General features: G+C 33.9%; 1 protein-coding gene across 1 annotated transcript; it reads left to right on the top strand.

Moving 5' to 3' along the window:
* The first annotated feature begins 4,859 nt into the window (after positions 1–4,859).
* LOC132271050 (uncharacterized) lies at positions 4,860–9,710 on the top strand. Its single transcript, XM_059772298.1, has 2 exons — positions 4,860–5,525; positions 8,975–9,710. The coding sequence occupies exons 1-2, from the start codon at positions 4,936–4,938 to the stop codon at positions 9,453–9,455; spliced, it is 1,071 nt and encodes a 356-aa protein (XP_059628281.1). The 5' UTR covers positions 4,860–4,935; the 3' UTR covers positions 9,456–9,710.
* Positions 9,711–12,514: the final 2,804 nt, after the last annotated feature.

Genomic DNA, 12,514 nt, shown 5'->3' with positions numbered 1-12,514 from the left:
CTAACTTTAAATCAAATGTGTTATTGATAGAATAACGTCTCGCCCAATTTGGAGTGTTCATTATCAATGACGCATGGAGGACAATTCAAAAAAGCTTGAGTTTGTGCGGATGGTTAGCAAATGTTGAACACCAAAAAAGATACAACAAACTGGATACATGAATGTTTAGCCCAATGATAGGAGTGTTTAGAAAATATCTGGTCAATATTCTAATTGTGAGAGAGAATTTCGAAAGTAGCACCAATTGGTAATAAAATAAGAAAAAAGTAAACTTCAGTTTTATAAACATATACAACGTACACATGTGGATGCAGTAAGAAGAGGGAGATTAACTTGTAGAGAAGATAAGGAATGAATAGAAAAAATCAAAATTAATATGGGATGAAGTTATTTTAAATTATTGTAAGAAATAAAAATATAATAAGAGAAATAACTTGTAGTAGAAAAGTGTTGGGATTTATATGCCCTAACATAACAAATTCCTATTTGGATTATAGTGACATATGTTCCTGACGTTTCTAAAATATTTATGCTTGATACAATTGGTGAATTCAATGTATTATGTTTCGATTCATTATAGAATTGATAGTATCCACTTGATTATAAGAGATATATATATATATATATATATATATATATATGTGTGTGTGTGTGTGTGTGTGTGTGTGTGTGTGTGTGTGTGTGATGACGATCAATACATGAATATAAATAGTAATTATAAATTGTTCATAGCCGGTAATTATGGATGAACTCATAATTAATTAAGACTTGAACTGGATCTGCGTTAGGTTGAGATATATTACGAGAGCCGTAGTACGCAATTGCTCCCTATCATTGTCATGGCATTTGACTTTTAAGCATGAGAAAAATATAAACTCTTTTATTAATTAATAATTACTTTGATTTGTTCGGCGGATACTTCGGGATCCTTAGACCGACACTTTGGGTAGTTATATAATTAATAGTTAGAGGGTTATATTTTCAATATTTGCATTATTGCTACTTGTATTTATTTTGTATTAATTATAGTTGATCACAAAGTAAATTCGAAGGCCTTCGTGTGTTTTTAGACAAAATGATTTATTATATATTTATTTAGTTAAATTATTATTTTTGTCAAATAAATGTTTTATTGTGATCGAGCCAGAAATAATCAAAGGTACCAAAATAAATATATTAATTAAGTAGTCGGATTGATGGCTTTATTTATTCGATAACTAATTATGCATAGAGGGGTCAAAGTGCAACATTGACTTAGAGACTATTTATTATTTAATTGGAATTCAATTAATTTCTTTTAGTGGAGTATAAATTAATTTATGAATTAATTGAATTCGGTCTATGGATCGGGCCAATTATTAATTCATTGTAACCAATAAAATAATAAGCCCAAATAATTCTCACTCATAGCCCAACTTGATATTGGAATCTTATTAGATTTAAGACATGTGAATTAGAGATTGAGAATGATTTATTATTTCCTTTTCTTTATCTTTATGTTGCCTATATATATACATGGGATATGTATATTTTAGGGGTGATTTTTTAGAAGAGGAAAAAAGAAATATATTTTCTCTCTCTAGAAAATTAGGGTTAATGTTCTCATCTATTGGAGGCTCCCACAAGCCTAGTTTTCTTAGGTCATTCATGGAGGCTTATGGGTGATTCCTAAAGGCAAAATTATTACCAATAAGATGGAGATCCATGGAGATAGCATCTTGTTAAGGGATTTACAATAAGTGAGAACATTCACTTTAGAGAAAAATTTAAAGGTTTACTCAGATATTTGATATAAGTATTCAATCTGTTAATTGAATGATACATCATATTTTATTTTTGCATAAAACTCGTCTTTATGTGATGAATCAAGATCTGTGAATGAATATCTCTCGAAAAGTTTTTAAAACTAGCACGTTTCCCAACAAAAAGAACCATCATTATCGCAATTCATGTCTTTTTTTCTAAATTAATGGGGTCGGCAACATGAGTTATCTTTCTCTATCCTATTATATACAATGTCTCCTCTTATATATAATGTTTTGAAATCATTTTTAATACTTAATTCCATGTTAATTTGGGTTGTCCTCGCTTTTTCTTACCTTTTGTGCAAACTACCCGGGCGCATCATCAGTCTTTGTTCTAACTTCTATGTGTTCATACCACTTAAATCTATTTTACCTCATTTTGCCACTAACAGGAACTATTTCCATGTTAATTTAGGTCGTCCTCGTTGTACCTCATGTTAGTAGTTCAGATGTTGTACCTCATATTGGTTTTTTGAGGGCAAAGTTTCGCCAATATATGCTGTGGTAGAATCAACATTTCTAAGATGCTTTCCAAATGCTATTACTTAAACAAATTTCTTCTTTTTCTTGACATTGCAGTAGTCATAATAGCGTGCATTCCTCTCATTGTCCACTTGTTCAAATAATTATGTTTAGGGCTCCGCATATGTCAAATGATCTTTTTATGTTACTTGTGAATTCTTCCTCATACCAAATGATTGATTGCTACCAATATACAGTCAGTCAACCTTTCTTATTTTGAAACATCTCTTATTATAGGTGTAAATCGATCGTTGCGCTAGCTCCAAAACTTATGGGGTGCTAATATGAAGGCATTTTGTCAAACTTACGGGTTTCAATTATAGAGGCACTCCACCACGGGCATTGAATAGAGTTGTGCCAGAATTACATTGGAAAAGAACAACTATAAAGACATTTTGTAACATAACCACCAAACTTGATGAGCCTTAATTATCGAATGAGGGAGGCTAGCACCATGATTCATGGCCCTAATTTCAGGGAACATAGAGGCTTATATTGACAAATTGTGATGGCAACCCAGTAGGAGATATATATATATATATATATATATATATATATATATATATATATATATATATATATATTCCTGCAAGTTTAAGCAAAGTCACATGCATCCATTTTAATTTGTCCCTATTGGGAGTTGAACAGTCGACCTCCCCTTTGAGAATGAGAGCTTATACCATTTAGGCTAGACCCATTGGTAAACCTAGTAAGAGTTTCATCTCTTTTTTTTTTAGCTGATATGGCTTCGGCAGGTGTTACTCCGGCTACGTGGCTTCGGCAGGTGTGGCTTCAGCTACGTGGCTTCAACAGGTGTGGCAGAGGCTCTAGTCCTAAGAGAAGGGATAAAGTTGCTGCAGAGGAACCATTGGACAGTAGCCTAACGGTATCAAATCCTTACTTTTTAAAGGAAGATCAGGAGTTCAAGCCTCAGTGGAGGCATGTGTGTGTGAGTACTAACTAAGGAAAAAAAAAAAAAAAAAAAAGGTTGTTGCAGAGACTAGATCCATTGGTAACCTAGTCAGAGTTACATCAGGTTTTTTCACTGTATGTGGCTTCATCAGGTTTGGCTGAGGCTCTAGTTCTAAGGGGAGAGATAAAATTGCTACATAAATGGGGCTATCATGATATGGATATAGAGGGACCGAATCATCTCTAGTCGAACAATAGGACCTGTTGTTTCATCCAGTTCGGGATGTATCCAACCTTTTTTGTAAGATACATCCTAAACTGGACGGAACAAATTTATTCACAAGAGGGGATTTTCTTCCGGATATAGGGGGGTGAGTGTCAACCTGTGGATTTTCTTTTACAGGTTATTTTACTTGATGTAGAGAACCTGTTGTCTCAATCTTTGTTTGGGTTTTGGATTTGGTTGTGGCCCATGAAATTAGTAAATAGACCTTGAGTGTCACGTTTGGGTCCACAGTGACTTCTGAAGGCTCTGACTTTGGATTATACTTCTCTTGCTTGATCCATATGCTATTTAAAAAAAAAAAAAAATGAAAAAAGAAAGAAGAAGAAGAAGAAGAAGATGCCACAAATTCAAATTCAAATTCAAGCCAGGCACATTAGTAATATTTTAACATAATAAGATTTCACAGTTTTTTTTTATTTTTTATTTTTTTATTTTTATAAAAAAAAAAGAAATTATTGTATTCCATTTTCAACTATAAAAGGAATATGACTTTTACCCTCAAGATCATATTCAGATCAAGCTCTTAAATTGGGCAAGGGTTAGGTCCCACAGTAGGTATTTTTTACTTGAGAAACCTTTTCAGAGGCTTCAATTCGGACCTGAGGGGCCAAGATACCATTTACGCTATCGGGTTAGTGTTAAATTTAAGCTTTTATATATATATACACACACACATTTCTAAAAGAACTGTTGGTAAAAGTACAGTGGGACCAACCCAATACCCGCTTGAAAATTTTACATGTGTGGTTGAAGTATTCGAGATCATGAGACTGAGACTATCTAAATCTTAGAGCTCAAATTTATTTTGGACAAAAATTTTATTAACATGGATGTGATACTCATAAAATTAATAGTTTGATGGATATTTTCTGAGTAAGTATGGCAAACGTAAGGGTCACGTCATATATTTCTAATACAATAGGGGTTTTATGAAATTAACCCTAAATTAAATTTATAAATAAAATATAAATGAATATAAAATTTGTAAGTGAAATTTAGACCAATTTGAATTCATGTGGGGAGGTTAACTATGGAGGTTATTTAGTTATGGAGGAGACTAATGGAAAGGAACCTAGATAGAAAAAGCTTATGATGTGGCACTTAGAGATCTAATGTAAAGAGTTTTAGGGGAAAAAATGAGTCACAAATGGATATTTTAAAAAAATTTAAGAAAATTGTATAGTACTCCAAGGTATGTAGTGTGGATATTGGGCTACAGAACAAAAGCAGCCCAAGTAAGCCCAGTTAGGGCAATAGACTAGCCCATTCTAATTGGAGTAAAAAATAGGCCCAAAGGCCATTCAAAAGTACTAACACTGTCACACTGACACTCTGCGTTATATCTTCCTCTCTTCAACCGATTGACCAGTTTTCAAAACCCTAGCAAGTTAGCGCCTTTGCATCTTACTCATGGCCCTCCTCCTCCGTTGTCTTCTTCTAGGCGGCAGAAAGCAATGCAACCCTAAGAATTTAAGTTTCGTGGGCTCACATTTGACTAGGCATCAACCTATTCCTCCTTTGTCTTTTTTCAACACCACCGCAACCACCACCCTTCCGGCGGAGGAGCGAAGTCTCGTCGAGCAGAGGAGAGAAGCAAAGCCCTTTCGAGAAACCCTAGGAGGAGGCGGTTTGAGAAATTTAGTTGTTGCACCATCGGAGAAACAGCGAGTCGTTGAGATAAACCCTCGCGTCAAATTCCTAGGCCGATTCGCGGCGTTCGCCATCGGTGACCCGGAGAATCTGGATCTCGAGTTTGACAGTGTGGTCAATGCCAAGGTTCAAATGCTCAGAAATGGCCGATTCTACTATATTACTATTCAGGCATTGGATGGTGGTGGGATCAAAAGGTTCTACGAAGCTCATGTTCTTGATTCCCTCATGGAAAGGAACAGCATCTCCTTGAAAGAATGGTGCGAGCTCAAGTCTCCTCCTCCTGGTTGGACTGAATGGGGAATCAAAATTGATGAATCCTCCTCCTCTTTTGATTCTTCACAACAACGGTAACTGTCTTTTTTCCTTTCCGTTTTTTTAGTGAGATATACAAACAATTACACACATTTTGTTTGATCTATAATGCATATAGATGTATTTGCACATATTTTCGGTTGAATTGAAAACCCATATTTTGATAAGAATAGTCCTGAATTGACAAAGAGAATTGCTCTCATGTCCTTTATTTGCTTCTATTTTACTAGTTCAGCATTCTGGTACCATTTTGTACACTTATATCCCTTTTAAAGAATGAGCCCTTAATAATCAAATGCAGCAATGTGGTGGAACAACTAAGCAAGGTTATAAGATATGGCTTGACCATGAAATTGCGTGGTACTCCAAAAATTTCATAATCATCTAACCCCCTTACCCACCTTTCTCTATAACGTTACCTTTTAATGAACTATCACCATCTTCGTTTATTATAACAGTTCTTTAGCTTTGGATGTTTGTTTATTTTCATATATAGGTTGTAGAATAGTCTTAAACACTTTCAAGCCTCAATAGTACTAAAATATTCTCATTTCATCATCCTCAATGCACTTTTTACCTCAGCTATCCTCCCTGACAAAAAATCCTTACCTTTCACTATCATCAATTTGATCACCCCATTACAATTTTAATCATATCATTAGATATGATTTTGGTATATATTGTAATTTGATCTTTCAATTTGGGATTTTTTACCTAAGGCTCCCAATTTTTTTAGGAAGATTGTTGTTTTAGGGCTTTTTTAGGGAGAATAGTGACACGTCATCACATTTATGAAATCAAATGTTAGTAAAATAAAAATGACCATATCATTGCTACCTTATTTCCACTCCAGTCCATAATTGTTCTTGTTTGGACCAAAAACAGTGGAAAATATTCGGGATGAATTGGTTCCAGACCAAGGGCTGATCCAGAAATGCATAATGGGGTTGGCTAGTACTACTAAATTTTTTATTTTTTATTTTTTATTTTTATTTTTATTTTAATTATTTTTTTATTTTTTTTAGGGTTGGGATAAAATTACCTCTAGTAAAAAAAAAAATTCTTTTTTTTGGGGTGGCCTTGGATCCACCCTTATTCCAAACACAAACTCTCTTAAATTTTCTCCTCAATACACAGGATTTGAAAACACTCAAGTACTCAACATATATACTCTCGACACGCTTTCATAGTCTCAAATGAGACTGATACGTTTTGAAAAGTTTAAAGCCTTTGCAAAGCCAAATCAAAGGATTGTCTGTGCTTGTGTCCTCTTCTGTACCAATCGGTTTGAATTAGTGAAGAAACTTCTCTGATTGAACGAAAATGTGGTAACCCATTTCTTTAGAGTTTCAGTTTTCTGTTGCTTGTGCTCAAAATCTCTCTTTTTTCTTTTTATGGGAGATCTGAACTGATTGTTTTTGGCTTTTGATTGTTCATCTAGGATGTGATGAAATATGTGATTGATTTCTAGTGTTCGGATGAAAATGGAGAGATGGGAAGGAGAGAGAAATTGCAGGAGATAGAGAGATGGGAATGTGAGAGAAATTGGAGAAGAAAGAGAAATGTGAATAATGAACACCTAAGGGCATTTTAATCCATATTATTACTTTCCCTTTTTTTTTTTTTTTTTTTGTCATTTCATTACAAAACTAAGACTATTATTGTATTTTCATACAATAAAAGGATAAAATGGTCATTTTGTAAAATTTCTTTAACAGTTCTGATGGATAGAAAGCAGCATGGGTGCTGTTGAGCACATGTGCCAAACCCCAAGAGGGGTCAAAGTAATAAACAACACCCTACCCTTTTGTAATTTGGCAAAAATGTCATGCAAGATCAGTGTAATTTATCCTAAAAAATAATAAAGGCACTGTGCATGCAAATATATGATGGTAAATACCCCACCCTGTTTAGAACGGTTATGGGGTTGTTAAGTTCTAGGGGCGGGGATGGGGGTTAAGGTTGCGGGGCGGGGACATGGTGAGAAATTACAAATTTGTCCTTGTACTTTATTTTTATACTAAAGAATATTAGCTATATATTAAACAAACCCTAATCCTAGGTTTTTCTGTTCCAAGAGGTCAAATATTCTTTGGTACAATAATATTAAGTCTCAAGTTCCAATTGAGAAGTTGAATCTTGTTCTTATATGCATAAGAAGAAATGAATTATTACCATGCTTGATAATTTGTTTCATTATTTACCTTCTTTAGATTTGTAATACAATTGCTAAAGTACCTAACTAAACTTGACCCCATCCTCGGCACCTTGCCCCTACACCATTTAATAAATAGTTTTAGACGGGGATTGGGGGAGCTATGCTAAAATATGGATGGGGTTGGGGTCCCCCATTGCCATCCCTTTAATGTATAATATACCGTATGTGGATTTATATTTGAAATATGTTAAATAACTCATGATTACATGTGATTTTAAATTCTGATTGTAAATATGATTTAAATTCGTGTATAATAGTGCTTATATATATAAACACATATGTATATATTGTTTACAACCCTAGGTTGGAATCATGTGGAAAGTCATATTGGTTTGAGGTGATTTGTAGAATGGGCTGGTACGTGGAGAAGGCACATGATGGACTAGAGGTATTTAGTTTTTTCTATTTTTGCGTGAGTGATCATCTGTGAGGATAGCCATGCTACAACGATGATTTTTTTTTTAGTTGATATTGATTATTGTGGACTTGAATATAATGAGTAACATTTCATATTGGTGGTCCTGTGTTTAAATTTTAAGGCGTGACACATTATATCAATAACATTGGTCGAATAAAAAAAAAAAAAAAGAAGTGGTAAGAAAGACAGTAAATCAAGATGATTAGAGTGGTCATTTATACGCCGAAATAGATGAAGTTGTTGTTGTTTGCCATGCTTGTACCTTCCTTTTTATCTTTTCAGGCAAAGACTGAGCTGGAGTCAGGTAAACAAAACTGCTGCTGCTGTTCAGATGTAAATAAATATTAAATTGCAGTATGGATTTTTGCTGATACACTTGACATTATTTTAGTGGACTGACCATTTTATTTTTGTGCATAGGGTTTAGTCGTGTTAGGAAAGTTTTATTATGGACTCTTTAGTTATGATGTACGGTTGCTCGGATTGTTAAGTTAAATGTGGTGTGTGGTGATTGATGCTTTTGTTATGGTTATGTAAATATTTTAGTTTGGTAGTCCAGATATGTTGTGCCAAGACAAAGTTTCTCCAGTACATGTTGTGGCAGTATCAGCATTTCAAAAATGCTTTCCATGTGCTATTACTTCAAACAAATATCGTCTTTCGTTTTCTTGACATTGCAATCTCATAATAGTTTTTATAATTTTTTTTTTTTTTGGGGTATAATATGATCCTGAGAGTAAACAGCCCATTCCTTTTATAATTGAAAATTGAGAAATTATTATTATGGACTATTATTATTATTATTAAGATAACAAATTATTGATTATGTTGCCAATTGCCGTCTGCAGCCCAGATCGTTGCAGCGTGAACACCAAGAAGGGGAAGGGTAGATCTTTTGGAGAGTTTATTCTACTAACCTTGCGACATGCTGAAAGGGGGGATTTGACTGAGACGCTCGTTATTGATAGAATTGTATCGTCCTTGACGTGCAGATCCATTGTTGTCGCAAAGGAAATGCACGAAAAAGGTGGGTGTAATTATCATGTTGGAATTTTGAATGGAGATGAGTCGATATATACAGCAGCTACAGCTACTGAGGTCTTGAAAGAGAAGTTCCCTGAGTTTGAGGAAGAAGAATTTGAAACTAAATTCTACCAGGGGTGGGGGCCCATCTGTGCTTATTTAACTGAGCAGGATAAGGGCCCTTTTGTTTGGGGGGAGTGGAACGCAGATCAAATCAAAGGGATAGGTCGTCGATACAAACAACGGAAGAAAGAGAATGAACGGAAGAGAAAGAGAATCGACAGCAGCCTCGTGGTACTTAGCTGAGAAAGCCCTCATTAGATGAGAAGGTAAAACTGGGACTGACTGTGTTGTGTTGGCTTGAGGGAGATCGAGGCCAGATTTTTGTGTGTGTGTTTTGCCCTGCCCCCTCTTCTGTAATTATTTAGAGTGGTATGCAAGTAGAAAGCTGTAAACTTGAAACCAGTTTTTTGTATTAAGTCTACTCAATTATCTTCCTAAATTACTACGGACTATATTATTATAATATAGTAATTATAATAATTACTATATTATTAGCTATCTCGAAAGGTTTTAATCGTCCCAAGGAATGCCCATTGGATAGACACCAAATCACATCCTTCAAGTAGCCTTCAACTTGGTTCAAGCCTGCTTTAGCATCCTTTCCTAGATAAAAATATGACATTAAAATTCCTAGGCGTAGCCTAATGGCCCGTCAAAATTGACACCCAAATTCAATAACGTTATGTGTAGCTATATTTTATGTATATAATTGTATAGGTACATATAATTTACCCGTTAAGTTTCCTCCAGCATTAACTGCACATAAACATATCACATAAGCAATAAATTCAAATTAAAGATAAAACAAATAAATTATACACGTACCTTTTTCGACTCTACTCAAGCTATTAATTTCCTTCTGGCAAGAAAAAAATACGAGACTTTGTAAAATCAAATTTTTATTCTATAATTCACATGCAAATAATCATAAATAACATGAGACAAGCTTCAAATACAAAACATCCTTATCAAGGAATACAAATCCCATAAGCATTTAATATGTTTTGCATATTGTGTTTTACTTGTACTCTTTCATATTTTATAATAAAATTGATATATTTGTTTGTTCGTGTTGTAATTGTTCAGAATCCATTCACAAATTTCAAAACCCTAGCAAGTTGGCGCCTTTCTATCTCTACTCATGGCCTTCCTCCTCCGTCGTCTTGTTTTAGGCGGCAAAAACCAATGCAACACTTCGTGGGCTCACACCTTACTAGGCATCGTCATCATTTTCATCATCCTATTCCTTCTTGGTCTTTTTTTACCACCACCACCACCGGAGCCACCACCCTTCCGGCGAAGGAGGGAAATCTCGACGAGCATCAGCATAGGAGAGAAGCAAAGCCGTTTTCAGAAACCCTAGGAGGAGGCGGTTTGGAAAATTTAGGTGTTGAGATGTCAAAGAAATAGCGATATGTTGAAATAAATCTGCGCGTAAAAGTCATAGGCCGATTCGCAGCGTTCGCCATCGGTGACACGGAGAATCTGGATATTTAGTATAAAAGTGTGTTCAGCGGCAAGGTTCAACTGCTCAGAAATGGGAGATTCTACTATATTAGTATGTGTGCATATTGGATCGTGGGATCAAAAAGTTATACCAAGCTCATGTTCTTGATACCTTGCTCATCGAAAGGTGTTGGAAAATTTGCACCTAAATTACAAGACTAACAATATAACACATCGAATTTATCTTCATACAAAATGAATAATACATCAAAAAAATAATACCTCAACATGAAATAACAAAACTTTCAATAATCACAGAATAATACATTAAATTGAACAAGACATGAGTATAACAATAGTTCATAGAATTCAAAAATACAAATGATCTCAACTATATAATATTATTTGACAGTGGAAGTTAATAAAAGAAAAAAATAGATAGGAAATAACTGACTTAGATAATGAGAGGCATGTAAACACTTTCTTAAAGTCGTGTGACCTCTCTATGTGCAGGTGAAAGCGGACCAATATGACTACAAGATATAACTCATATCCCCCAGTGGTCTTCCAGGCACGTCCAAAGAGAGACAAGTTTGTACCAGTTTTACCTTCAAAATTGCTCGAGATACGATATAAAATACTCTCCATATATGTATCATAGTATCTCAAGTATCAAGACGGTAAGAGATAGAAAGAATTAAGATTACTGTATTTATTAACCACGTATTACATTTTTAAATTAATAATAAATAAATAACTCTTATACTCTGTTCAAAGGTTGATTGACAGTAGCAGTAAATTTATTAAACAACCCATCTTTAATTCGACAATTATAGGTATTATGTTGATGTAACCAATTAAAAAGACAAAAGTGACCTTAGTTTAATTGTCTTTAACACTCCCTTCTCCACTGTTGTTCCCCTCTTTCCACCACCACGACGGCAAGGCCGGCCCTGGCCTCCAGTTTGGAAGACTCTCAAATTTAGAATAAACTTACTTCTTTCATTGGTGAATCTGTTTTTGATTTTTCTTTTTTTTTTTTTTTTTTTTTTTTTTTTTTTTTTTTTCTTATATAAAATACAATACAAAATACTCTCCTTATATATATAATAATATCTCAAGAATCAAGAGAGTAAGAGATACAAAGAATTAAGATTTTGAAAATTTACAGTATTTACTAACCACATTTTACATTTTAAAAATAATAATAAATAAATAACTCTTATACTCTGTTGAAAGGTTGATTGACAATAGCTGTAAATTTGTTAAACAACCCCATCTTTAATACGACAATTATAGGTATTATGCTGATGTAACCAATTTAAAAAACAAAATTGACCTTAGTTTAATTGTCCATTACACTCCCTTCTCCACCATCGCCCCCCTCTCTCCACCACTACTATGGCCGGACCTGGGCCTAAGCAGCGAAGCGATTGAAGGATCTCAAATTTAGGATAAGCCTACTTCTTTCATTAATGAATCTATTTTTTTTTTTTTCTCTTTATGTTTTTATATTTTTCAGAGCTCGATCAATAGCATCAAATTTGTTGGGAGAAAATACCATTAAAGTTGCTCTCAGTTTTTTTTTTTTTCTTTTTTCTTAGAGGTAATCAAAATATTATGTTTTCGTGTTTTTTAAGTTTTTTTCTTTTTTCTTTTTTGCTTTATTATAAATGTTCGTTTTTTTGTTTATTATTATTTGTATTCTTAGGGTTTTTCTTTGTTTATTTTAGGGTAAGATGACTAAAAGAAAATTATTTATCAGCTCTTATCAACAAGTTTATTTTTGCTGTTATTTCATGATTAATTAATTAATTAACATCACATCACCGTTCTAGAGTGAATAGGATTAAATT

Source organism: Cornus florida, unplaced genomic scaffold (genome assembly GCF_030987335.1).
Source record: "Cornus florida cultivar Cherokee Brave unplaced genomic scaffold, ASM3098733v1 CherokeeBrave_3.0.0_Hap2_Chr08, whole genome shotgun sequence".
NCBI classification, from domain to species: domain Eukaryota; kingdom Viridiplantae; phylum Streptophyta; class Magnoliopsida; order Cornales; family Cornaceae; genus Cornus; species Cornus florida.
The sequence above is the reverse complement of the archived record's forward strand: the minus strand, read 5'-3'. Positions and strand labels throughout refer to the sequence as shown.